General features: G+C 41.9%; 1 protein-coding gene across 2 annotated transcripts in view; it reads left to right on the forward strand.

Annotated features, from left to right (window-relative positions):
* Nucleotides 1-13,220, forward strand: part of LOC110523005 (capping protein inhibiting regulator of actin dynamics) — a 37,386-nt gene that overhangs the window by 897 nt on the left and 23,269 nt on the right. The window contains exon 1 of one of the 2 annotated variants that reach the window (XM_090236017.1): nucleotides 10,371-10,446. The exons of the other annotated variant lie outside the window; for it this stretch is intronic. Coding sequence (XP_090092143.1) covers nucleotides 10,386-10,446 — 61 coding nt within the window. The 5' untranslated portion in view covers nucleotides 10,371-10,385. Of the gene's footprint in view, nucleotides 1-10,370; nucleotides 10,447-13,220 lie in introns of those variants that run through there. 2 annotated transcript variants of the gene reach the window in all.

Raw genomic sequence — 13,220 nt, forward strand, 5'->3', positions numbered from 1 at the left:
ACACGGAAGGCGCATAAACGCAGGTTTGTTGAGTTTCAGCGAATGGTTTTGGCCTCGATTTCTTCAATGCAGCATGTACCGTTATAAATTGCCATTTTCCCTTTGATCTTAATATAGAGAACATGAATAATTGAATTTAGCAAGAAATTGACATTCAGAGCTGTTATCTGCAGTAAATACACTGTATCTCGGTTGGGTGATGCCGAGTTGTGTTCCTATCAGTTATGGTTGGCTTATTTTGAGTAACTCATTAGCTTACACATTGCAGAGTAAGCAATATGATGATCCAGTAAGGCCCCATACCTTTATGTGTGATGTAGCCTGTAGAAAAACAGAATTTTAAATGGCCAGCCATGTTTATGTCTCCAAGCCAGGGAGGGGAGCATGTTGACATTAGGCCTCTGAGAGAGTTTCATATCTCATAGCACATATACTACCTTTCAAAAGTTTGGGGTCACTTAGAAATGTCCTTGTTTTTTAAATAAAAGCAAAAAAAAAATGTGCATTAAAATAACATACAATTTATCAGAAATGCAGTGTAGACATTGTTAATGTTAATGTTGTAAATTACTATTGTAGCTGGAAACGGCTGTTTTTTTATGGAATGTCTACATACAGTTGAAGTCAGAAGTTTACAAACACTTAGGTTGGATTCATTAAAACACGTTTCTCAACTACTCCACAAAGTTCTTGTTAACAAACTATCGCTTTGGCAAGTCGGTTAGGACATCTACTTTGTGCATGACACAAGTAATTTTTCGAACAATTGTTTACAGACAGATTATTTCATACACTAAATTGACTGTGCCTTTAAACAGCTTGGAAAATTCCAGAAAATTATGTCATGGCTTTAGGAGCTTCTGATAGGCCAACTGACATAATTTGAGTCAATTGGAGGTGTATTTGTGGATCAATTTTAAGGCCTACCTTCAAACTCAGTGCCTCTTTGCTTGACATCATGGGAAAATCAAAAGAAATCAACCAAGACCTCAGAAAAACAATTGTAGACCTCCACAAGTTTGGTTCATCCTTGAGAGCAATTTCCAAACGCCTGAAGGTACCACGTTCATCTGTACAAACAATAGTACGCACAGTATAAACACCATGGGACCACACAGCCATCATACCTCTCAGGAACGAGACACGTTCTGTCTCCTCGAGATGAATGTACTTTGGTGCGAAAAGTGCAAATCAATCCCAGAACAACAGCAAAGGACCTTGTGAAGACGCTGGAGGAAACAGTTACAAAAGTATCTATATCCACAGTTAAACAAGTCCTATATCGACATAACCTGAAATGCCACTCAGCAAGGAAGAAGCTACTGCTCCAAAACCGCCATAAAAAGCCAGACTACGGTTTGCAACTGCACATGGGGACAAAGATCATACTTTTTGGAGAAATGTCCTCTGATCTGATGAAACAAAAATAGAACTCTTTGGCCATAATGACCATTGTTATGTTTGGAGGAAAAAGGGGAGGCTTGCAAGCTGAAAAACATTATCCCAACCGTGAAGCACGGGGGTGGCAGCATCATGTTGTGGTGCTTTGGTGCAGGAGGGACTGGTGCACTTCACAAAATAGATGGCATCATGAGGATGGAAAGTTATGTGGATATATTGAAGCAACATCTCAAGACATTAGTCAGGAAGTTTTAAGCTTGGTCGCAAATGGGTCTTCCAAATGGATAATGATCCCAAAAGCATACTTCCAAAGGACAACGAAGTCAAGGTATTGGAGTGGCCATCACAAAGCCCTGACCTCAATCCTATAGAAAATGTGTGGGCAGAACTGAAAAAGCGTGTGTGAGCAAGGAGGCCTACAAACCTGACCCAGTTACACCAGCTCTGTCAGGAGGAATGGGCCAAAATTCACCCAGCTTATTGTGGGAAGGTTGTGGAAGGCTACCTGAAACGTTTGACCCAAGTTAAACAATTTAAAGGCAATGCTACCAAATACTAATTGAGTGTATGTAAACTTCTGACCCACTGGGAATGTGATGAAAGATATTAAAGCTGAAATAACTAATTCGCTCTACTATTATTCTGACATTTCACATTCTTAAAATAAAGTGGTGATCCTAACTGACCTAAAACAGGCAATTTTTACTAGGATTAAATGTCAGGAATTGTGAAAAACTGAGTTTAAATGTATTTGACTAAGGTGTATGTAAACTTCCGACTTCAACTTTAGGTCTACAGAGGTCCATTATCAGCAATCATCACTCCTATGTTCCAATGGCACGTTGTGTTAGCTAATCCAAGTTTATAATTTTAAAAGGCTAATTGATCATTAGAAAACCCTTTTGCAATCACGTTAGCACAGCTGAAAACCGTTGTGCTGATTGAAGAAGCAATACATCTGGCCTTCTTTATACTAGTTGAGTATCTGGAGCATCAGTACTTATGGGTTCGATTACAGGCTCAAAATGGCCAGAAACAAATAACTTTCTTCTGAGACTTGTTTGTCTATTCTTGCTCTGAGAAATTAATGTTGTCCTTCTAGGCAGAGTTCCTCTGTCCAGTGTCTGTGTTATTTTGCCCATCTTAATCTTTTCTTTTTATTGGCCAGTCTGAGATATGTATTTTTCTTTGCAACTCTGCCTAGAAGGCCAGCATCCCGGAGTTGCCTCTTCACTGTTGACGTTGAGACTGGTGTTTTGCGGGTATTATTTAATGAAGCTGCTAGTTGAGGACTTGTGAGGCGTCTGTTTCTCAAACTAGACATCTAATGTACTTGTCCTCTTGCTCAGTTGTGCAACTGGGCTTCCCACTCTTTCTATTCTGGTTAGAACCAGTTTGCGCTGTTCTGTGAAGGGAGTAGTACACACGGTTGTGAAAGATCTTCAGTTTCTTGGCAATTTCTTGCATGGAATAGCCATCATTTCTCAGAACAAGTATAGACTGATGAGTTTCAGAAGAAAGTCATTTGTTTCTGGCAATTTTGAGCCTGTAATCGAACTGACAAGTGCTGACGCTCCAGATACTCAACTAGTCTAAAGGCCAGGTTTAGTGCTTCTTTAATCAGAACAACAGTTTTCAGCTGTGCTAACATAATTGCAAAAGGGTTTTCTAATGGTCAATTACCCTTTTAAAATTATAAACTTGGATTAGCTAACACAATGTGGCATTGGAACACAGGAGTGATGGTTGCTGATAATGGGTCTCTGCACGCCTATGTAGATATTCCATTAAAAATCAGCCGTTTCCAGCTACAAGAGTCATTTACAACATTAACATTGTTTACTCTATATTTTTGATCAATTTAATGTTATTTTAATGGACAAAAAATGTGCTTTTCTTTCAAAAACCAAGACATTTCTAAGTGACCCCAAACATTTGAACGGTAGTGTACATCGAACCCTAAATGACCTTAGAGTGCCTAGGTCCATGTCTTAAATAAGACCAAAGTGCTTTGGCAAGAATAATTATATCCCTGCTTGGATGGATGGTTGGGTAGGTAGTTGATAAATTGTATTTGTATTTATTATGGATCCCCAGCAGCTACTCTTCCTGGGGTCCAGCAAAATTAAGGCAGTTTATACAATTTTAAAACATTATAATACATTCACAGATTTCACAACAGACTATGTGCCGTCAGGCCCCTACTCCACCACTACCACATATCTACAGTGCTAAATTCATGTGTATGTATAGTGCGTGTGTGTGTGTGTGTGTGTGTGTATGCATGTGTTTGTGCTAATGTTTGTGTTGCTTCACAGTCCCCCCTGTTCCATAAGGTGTTTTTTTTATTTGTTTTTAAATCCAATTTTACTGCTTGCGTCAGTTACTTAATGTGGAATAGAGTTCCATGTAGTCATGGCTCTATGTAGTACTGTGTGCCTCCCATAGTCTGTTCTGGGGACTGTGAAGAGACCTCTTGTGGCATGTCTTGTGGGGTATGCATGGGTGTCCGAGCTGTGTGCCAGTTGTTTAGACAGACAACTCGGTGCATTCAACATGTCAATACCTCTCATTAATAAAAGTAGTGATGAAGTCAATCTCTCCTCCACTTTGAGCCAGGAGAGATTGACATGCATATTATTAATATTAGCTCTTTGTGTACATCCATACAATTTTCCTAAGTCCTTTTTTGTGGCACCTGACCACACGACTGAACAGTAGTCAAGGTGCGACAAAACTAGGGCCTGTACGACTTGCCTGGTTGGTAGTGTTGTTAAGAAGGCAGAGCATCGCTTTATTATAGACAGACTTCTCCCCATCTTAACTACTACTGCATCAATATGTCTTGACCATGACAGTCAACAATCTAGAGTTACTTAAGCAGTTTAGTCATCTCATCTTGCTCAATTTCCACATTATTTCTTACAAGATTTAGTTGAACTTTAGGGTTTAGTGAGTGTTCTGTTCCAAATACAATGCGTTTAGTTTTATAAATATTTAGGGCTAACTTATTCCTTGCCACCCACTCTGAAACTAACTGCAGCTCTTTGTTAAGTGTTGCAGTCATTTCAGTCGCTGTAGTAATTGACGAGTGTAGTGTTGAGTTATCCCCATAGATAGACACTCTGGCTTTACTAAAAGTGAGTGGCATGAAAGTTAGTAAAAATTGAAAAGAGCAAGGGTTCTAAACAGCTACCCTGGGGAATTCCTGATTCTAAATGGATTATATTTGATAGGCTTCCATTAAAGAACACCCTCTGTGTTCTGTTAGACAAGTAACTCTTTATCCACATTGTAGCACAGGGTGTAAAGCTATAACAAATACGTTTTTCCAGCAGCAGACTATGATCAATAATGTCAAAAGCTGCACTGAAGTCTAACAAGATAGCACCCCCAATCATTTTATCATCAATTTCTCTCAGCCAATCATCAGTAATTTGTGTAAGTCTGTGCTTGTTGAGTGTCCTTTCCTATAAGCATGCTGAAAATCGGTTTTCGATTTGTTTACTGTAAAATAGCATTGTATCTGGTCAAACACATTTTTTTCCCAGAAGTTTACTAAGGGTTGGTAACAGGCTGATTGGTCGGCTATTTGAGCCAGTAAAGGGGGCTTTACTATTCTTGGGTAGCGGAATGACTTTAGCTTCCCTCCAGGCCTGAGAGCACACGCTCCCTAGTAGGCTTAAATTGAAGATGTGGCAAATAGGTTTGGCAATATCGTCTGCTATTATCCTCAGTCATTTTCTATCTAGATGGTCATTGTTGATAGACAACAACAATTTTTTCACCTCTTCCACACTGACTTTACAGAATTCAAAAGTACAATTCTTGTCTTTCATAATTTGGTCCGATATACTTGGATATGTAGTGTCAGCGTTTGTTGCTGGCATGTCATCCCTAAGTTTGCTTATCTTGCCAATTAAAAAGTCATTAAAGTAGTTTGCAATATCAGTGGGCTTTGTGATGAATGAGCCATCTGATTCAATAAATAAAGGAGCCAAGTTGGCCCCAAAGCATTTTACTATAATTCTTTGTATAATTTATTTTTGATTCATAGTGTAGTTTATTTTAATTTTTATTTAGCTTAGTCACATGATTTCTTAATTTGCAGTATGTTTGCCAATCAGTTGGGCTGCCAGACTTTTTTGCCATTCCTTTTGCCTCATCCCTCTCAACCATACAATTTTTAAATTCCTCATCAATCCAAGGGGATTTAACAGTTTTTACAGTCATTTTCTTAATGGGTGCATGCTTATTAGTAGCTGGAATAAGTAGTTTCATAAATGCGTCAAGTGCAGCGTCTGGTTGCTCCTCATTACACACCACAGACCAGCAAATATTCTTTACATCATCAACATATGAATCACTACAGAACTTCTTGTATGACCTCTTATACACTATATTAGGCCCAGTCTTTGGAACTTTGTTTTTTTTGGTGATCACTACATCCTATGGATTTGGATACTGCTTTAAAGCAAATATCAAGGAAAACCAAAGTTCCAGTAACTACCTTGCGAAGGTGTAAGGTCCTCTGCCTTTGACCAAAGTGCTTGTTGTTTCTCAGATTGTACAGTCAAGTCGTCTCTTGCTAGACAGAAACATAATTTGTCAAAGACATATAGTATTGCTATGTTGTTTATTTATACATTTGGGTCTGTAACCCTTGGCATCTATGGTGAGGCAGGCTACATGTAGCAAATAGTGTTATTGATATACTGTACGAAAATACAAATGGAAATTAGAAAAAATAGCATATTGAGGGTATGTCAGAAAATGATATCTCTGTGGCACACAGTGTAATTACATCACTTGATTCCTTCCCAGGTCTATCCTAATTGTTATCTGGCCCTCTGTGCTGTAAGTTTTGGACTCCCGAGTGGTGCTGCGGTCTAAGGCACTGCATCTCAAAGCAAGAGGTGTCACTACAGTCTCTGGTTCAAATCCAGGCTGTATCACATCTGGCCGTGATTGGGAGTCCCATAGGGCGGTGCAAAATTGGCCTACTGGGGTAGGCTGTCATTGTAAATAAGAATTTGCTTAGTTAAATAAAACTATAATATTACATTTTGACCGATTTGGTTCAACCTAAAATAGCAGTCATAGAGAGCATCCTTTAGGGAATTCTCTGAATGAATTGACATGAATCCTGTTTTCCCAGCATTGCCTACAAACTACTCTATGGAGTTGTTTAAATATATATACATTCAGTACTGGCTCCCTCTTCCATAAGTGGATCTGAGCCCTTCCTATGAAGTATGATCCATGAGCCTCTTGCAATGGCATCTGATCCAATCACACTATTCAAACACGACAAAATCCCTGTAGTACCACAGACTTAAATCCATCAGGACATTCCTGAATTGGACCAGCTTATCATAATGCATCATCGGACAGGCCAATCATACTGGAGGAATTCCAATAATTACACATTTGCGTTCAAATTAAAAGCCACACTTATGATCCCTGAATGAATTAATGCCTTACGATATAAGAAAAAAAGGCTGCAACTGTATGACTGAGAATCATCGCTGCAGGCTGTTGATCTTGGCCTGTAAACCTCCCAGCTCATGTAATGTTGAATGATTTAGACTTATTCTCCTCTCATTCCCCTTCTGTGTTTTGTGGGAGTTTCTATGAATTAAGCCAGTCAGAGAGCAGTGAGTCTATGATGTGTTATACTTTTGTAATGTCAGCCAGCCTCCAGGCTGGTAAAGCCCCATCATTACTACTGTACTGTATACCCCTATGAGGCTGTAGTGTGATACTACTGCCAATTCCCTCCTGTAACACGACACCGTTCCAACCCCATTATGATGCTGGAGGAGACCGTTACAACTGTGAAATGATTATGGATGACTTGTAGCTAAATAAGATTATTTGTTATCTGTTGAGGTTACTGTAAATGATCTCAGATTACAATAAAAACATATTACTCGATGGAACTCGTATAGCTTTACCCTATAATGGAATTTGGTGTTAAGTCCAATAAAGCATTGTCAGTCTATGATCATCCTGTGACATCTCTTTAGATCTAATGAGTTCTAGCCCGCTCAGAATTTTATAATTCTATGAAATATCATGTTACTGTTAGAACCCTTTGACAACATAATGATTCCACCAGCATATTCTCAGTGAAGGAGTCCACAAAGGCTCTGAATTTCTCAAGACTGCAAGGCAGGTCTCTTGACATTAGAGAAGTTCTATGAGAGACTGCAATAACATTATGAAGCATGCCGACTATAATGGGTACAGATACAGTTACACACACATTTACAGTTAATTCACAATGATTGGCTGTGTGTGCGTGCGTCAGCCAGTTGAAATGATGAATGCCACTTTGTTCTCACCCTGCACTGGCTGATCTGGCTAAGAAACAAAGTATCACTTTGTGCCTCTTCAGCAACAGACACAGCAGAACACACGGCATCTAGCCTGTCACAGGCCAAAAGACCACCCCTCCCTCTCCTCAGAGACACTTTCTCCTACCCACTCACACATTTACAGTGCCTTCAGAAAGTATTCATACCCCTTGACTTATTCCACATTTTGTTGTGTTACAACCTGAATTCAATCATTTTTTTCTCTCTCACATGTCTACACATAATGACAAAGTGAAAACATGCTTTTAGAAATGTTAGCAAATTTATTGAAAATGAAACTCAGAAATATCTAATTTACATAACTATTCAAACCCCTGAGTCAATACCTTGTAGATACAGCTTTGGATCCGATTACAGCTTTGAGTCGTCTTAGGTATGACTGTTTCAGATTTGCACATCTGGATTTGGGGATTTTCTCCCATTCTTCCTTGCAGATATTCTCAAGCAGCTGTTAAGTTAGATGGGACGCTGCAGTGAGCAGCAATCTTCAAGTCTTTCCACAGATTTGTAATTGGATTCAAGTCTGGGCTTTGGCTGTGCCACTCAAGGACTTTCACATTCTTGTTCTGAAGTCATTCCAGCATTGCTTTGGCTGTATGCTCTGGGGTCATTTTTACTGTTGGAATGTAAATCTTCGCCCCAGTCTAAGTTTTTGTTGCACTCTGAAGCTGGTTTTCATCAATGATTTGCCTGTATTTGGCCCCATTCATTGTTCCCTCTATCCTTACCTGTCTCCCAGTCCCTGTCGCTGAAAAGCATACCAATAGCATGATGCTTCCACCAGCATGCATCATGGTAGGGATGGTGTTACTGTGACACAGCAGGAGGGTGGAACAGCCACACATACACACCACTCACATAGAGATATCTTTGCACACAGATACGACAGCAGCAAGGTAAGACTGCATTCTTATGCACAGAAACGGACATTATTGCTCTTTAAACATCATTGAAGATCATCTAACATTAATTAACATTAATGTATGCACAGTACACAATGATAGAAGCACTGTTAGCTTGCTCTTGACTCTAATCAACAAATAGCAGGATCGTATAATGCTCTCAAAACAAAAACATGAAATCATATTTGAACAAAACTGCATTTTACATTTCTTCCTGGTAAATAGATAATGTAATACTGTATAATGTATCCTCCAAGTTCATAGGATGAAAATAATTTACCAGGTAAATTGACAGAGAACACATTCTCATTTACAGCAACGACCTGGAGAATAGTTACGATAACCCTGCTGGTCATGTGACTGCTGCGTTGTGTGTCTCATGCTCTGTCCCACAATCCAACCATCTCTCTTCTGCTACTCTTCACATCTAGACTTCAACTTCATGTTATTTTTTCATCCCTTCTATCTTTCTTTCTCTAGCCTATCCTTTTATCTTTTTCACTCCAACTGTTATATTAAAGCTGATGTTGTCGCTCTCGGTTTTATAGATCATATATACTTGCATATGGTAAGACTTGCTCAATATTAAGCTGATCCACCCCTTAAAATTAAAAAATTAAAATACTTGCAGTATGGTGACAGACCGCATCATTTGACCATCATACTTCTGTGTATGGACACTACCGTTCAAACGTTTGGGGTCACTTAGAAATGTCCTTGTTTTTGAAAGAAAAGCACATTTTTTGTCCATTAAAATAACCTTAATTGATCAGAAATACAGTGTAGACATTGTTAATGTTGTAAATGACTATTGTAGTTGGAAACGGCTGGCTTTTAACGGAATATCTACATAGGCGTACATAGGCCCATTATCAGAAACCATCACTCCTGTGTTCCAATGGCACGTTGTGTTAGCTAATCGAAGTTTATCATTTTAAAAGGCTAATTGATCATTAGAAAACCCTTTTACAATTATGTTAGCACAGCTGAAATGTGTTGTTCTGATTAAAGAAGCAATAAAGCTGGTCTTCTTTAGACTAGTTGAGTATCTGGAGCATCAGCATTTGTGGGTTCGATTTCAGGCTCAAAATGGCCAGAAACAAAGAACTTTCTTCTGAAACTCGTCTGGACAAGCCTCTTGATCTCTATGGTGTCTCCTTCATTACTGATTTGCCAAGAGGATTTTACCATGGAAACCGTAGGTTGCTAAACTTCAGATATTTTTCATCAGTGTATGGAGAGAAGAGAGAGGGCAGCAAAGAGAGGGATACATGTTACACTAACAACCCTGTTGTCATGTATTGTGAAGCATTGCAGACATTATTGGTCAATAACAACTGATATTCTGTAACCAAGAAGAGGCCCTTACCTGAATCTATGGATTCTATGTCCCTCTTGTCCTCCGCACCCACCATGCTACAGTACATGTAGTACTACTGACTCAGACTTCTTCCTCATTCATACCTTCAATTACTTTAGTTGCCTTGATGTCATACCTTTTCTCCATCCTATATCCCTAACTCTCAATAGAGTGCCTTAAGCAACCCTAATAACTTTAATAACAACCCCAAGGCTGCTGTTTACCTTTCTGTTTGTATTTCCCTTTGTTTCTCCCAAAGCCCCAGAGAGAGGAGGCAACAGCAGCAGCGCCGCTGGCCTGGTCTGGGTAAAAGAGACAGACATTGTGCAGAAGGGCAGATCGATGTTCCCTAAGATTTTACTGCAGTGGTGCGCAGCCCTGTCGAGTTGTGCCGTTGAAATAGGTAAAGGGTTACACTGCTGCATCGCATCCATGCGCTTCGACAATGACAACAAGCTGTTTTCCGCTGAAAAGCTATACGGCACTTTAGCCGACCCATTGCGCTATCATGGCACTGAGTTATGCTATTGAGCTATGGCTGTTAGCTGTCCCACTATGCTTATGGCTATAACCAGTGCTATGAAGCCATGGTGTAGGGCTGTGTCACAGAGGAGGGATGTGGAGCTGTTGGGTGGCTACACAGCAGTGTGATGCTATACCACTGCCACTCTGTGTTGTAGCTGTACCCTTGTCAAAGGCATCTCTCTCTCTCTGCTTCTGCAGAGCACATAGCCGCTCCTCGTGCTTCTCTCATCCTATCTGCAGCTCTGCTCTCAAGTCTGTCTACTGCGTGCCAGCGCACGCACACACGCACACAGACACCCACACGCATGTACACACTCGCATACACGCACGCACACACACACACACAGACACACACATGCAGACAAACGCACGCACACACACAGACACACACACACAGACACACACACGGTCTCATTGCCACGTAGACACCTGCTCAACATACACTCTCATGTGGTCAGTTCAGCTAAAGCTATTATACTCACACACCGCATATATACATCCATATCCACACACATACTGTACACAAACATACTGAACACGCACATACTGTACACAAACATACTGAACACACATACTGTACACGCTTTCACACCATTCACATACATATACAGTACACTAACACACGTCATTACAATCAATAACACAATCTCTCTCTCACACATCAATACACACAGTATACTCCAACACATTCCCTCTCTTACATCTCCTTGTTCTGTGCTAACTAGAGTCAGTCAGTAGAAAGAGCCATTCTGAGTGAGGCATTTCTGAGAGGCTCTGTCACCCTCAGGAAGGAGAAGCATTGAGCAGAGGGAGTACAGCACGTTGCTGATCCTTCTGGGGACGGGATCATTTTCTCTGTCTGTCTCTCTCTCTCTTTCTCCATGTCTCTATCCCTCTCTTTATCTCTCTCTATCCATCTCTCCCTCTACCCCCCCCTCTCTGTCTTTCCCTCTACCCCCCTCTCTCTCTGTCTTTCCCTCTACCCCCCCCTCTCTGTCTTTCCCTCTACCCCTCTCTCTCTCTGTCTTTCCCTCTACCCCTCTCTCTCTCTGTCTTTCCCTCTACTTTCCCTCTACCCCCCCCCTCTCTGTCTTTCCCTCTACCCCTCTCTCTCTCTGTCTTTCCCTCTACCCCCCCCCCTCTGTCTTTCCCTCTACCCCTCTCTCTCTCTGTCTTTCCCTCTACCCCTCTCTCTCTCTGTCTTTCCCTCTACCCCCCCCCCCTCTCTGTCTTTCCCTCTACCCCCCTCTCTCTCTGTCTTTCCCTCTACCCCCCCCCCCTCTCTGTCTTTCCCTCTACCCCTCTCTCTCTCTGTCTTTCCCTCTACCCCCCTCTCTCTCTGTCATTCCCTCTACCCCTCTCTCTCTCTTTCCCTCTACCCCTCTCTCTCTCTGTCTTTCCCTCTACCCCTCTCTCTCTCTGTCTTTCCCTCTACCCCCTATCGCTCTCTTTCCCTCTACCCCCGCTCTCTCTCTGTCTTTCCCTCTACCCCCCCTCTCTCTGTCTTTCTCTCTACCCCCCTCTCTCTCTGTCTTTCCCTCTACCCCCCTCTCTCTCTGTCTTTCCCTCTACCCCTCTCTCTCTCTGTCTTTCCCTCTACCCCCCCTCTCTGTCTTTCCCTCTACCCCCCTCTCTCTCTGTCTTTCCCTCTACCCCCCTCTCTCTCTGTCTTTCCCTCTACCCCTCTCTCTCTCTTTCCCTCTACCCCCTCTCTCTCTCTGTCTTTCCCTCTACCCCTCTCTCTCTCTGTCTTTCCCTCTACCCCCCTCTCTCTCTGTCTTTCCCTCTACCCCCTCTATCTCTCTGTCTTTCCCTCTACCCCCTCTCTCTCTCTGTCTTTCCCTCTACCCCTCTCTCTCTATCTCTGTCTTCCCCCCCTCTCTTTCTCAATACTGTCTCACACATGCCAGGCTTCTGGCCCAAGGGATTGGGATTTACACACCATGTGTTTCCACTGTACATGTGAAAGCCGGTGGCTCAACAAAGTGCAGAGACTGATGAGAGGTGTTGCAGCCTACAAAGTACAGAGACTGATGAGAGGTGTTGCAGCCAACAAAGTGCAGAGACTGATGAGAGGTGTTGCAGCCAACAAAGTGCAGAGACTGATGAGAGGTGTTGCAGCCTACAAAGTACAGAGACTGATGAGAGGTGTTGCAGCCAACAAAGTGCAGAGACTGATGAGAGGTGTTGCAGCCAACAAAGTGCAGAGACTGATGAGAGGTGTTGCAGCCAGAGGGCTGTGTGTGTGATTGAGGTGTTGTAGCCAGAGGGCTGTGTGTGTGATTGAGGTGTTGTAGCCTACAAAGTGCAGAGACTGATGAGAGGTGTTGCAGCCAGAGGGCTGTGTGTGTGATTGAGCTGTTGTAGCCAGAGGGCTGTGTGTGTGATTGAGGTGTTGTAGCCTACAAAGTGCATAGACTGATGAGAGGTGTTGCAGCCAGAGGGCTGTGTGTGTGATTGAGGTGTTGTAGCCAGAGGGCTGTGTGTGTGATTGAGGTGTTGTAGCCTACAAAGTGCATAGACTGATGAGAGGTGTTGCAGCCAGAGGGCTGTGTGTGTGATTGAGGTGTTGTAGCCTACAAAGTGCAGAGACTGATGAGAGGTGTTGCAGCCAGAGGGCTGTGTGTGTGATTGAGGTGTTGTAGCCTACAA

Source organism: Oncorhynchus mykiss, chromosome 5 (genome assembly GCF_057628025.1).
Source record: "Oncorhynchus mykiss isolate SJ-2025 chromosome 5, ASM5762802v1, whole genome shotgun sequence".
NCBI classification, from domain to species: Eukaryota; Metazoa; Chordata; class Actinopteri; order Salmoniformes; family Salmonidae; genus Oncorhynchus; species Oncorhynchus mykiss.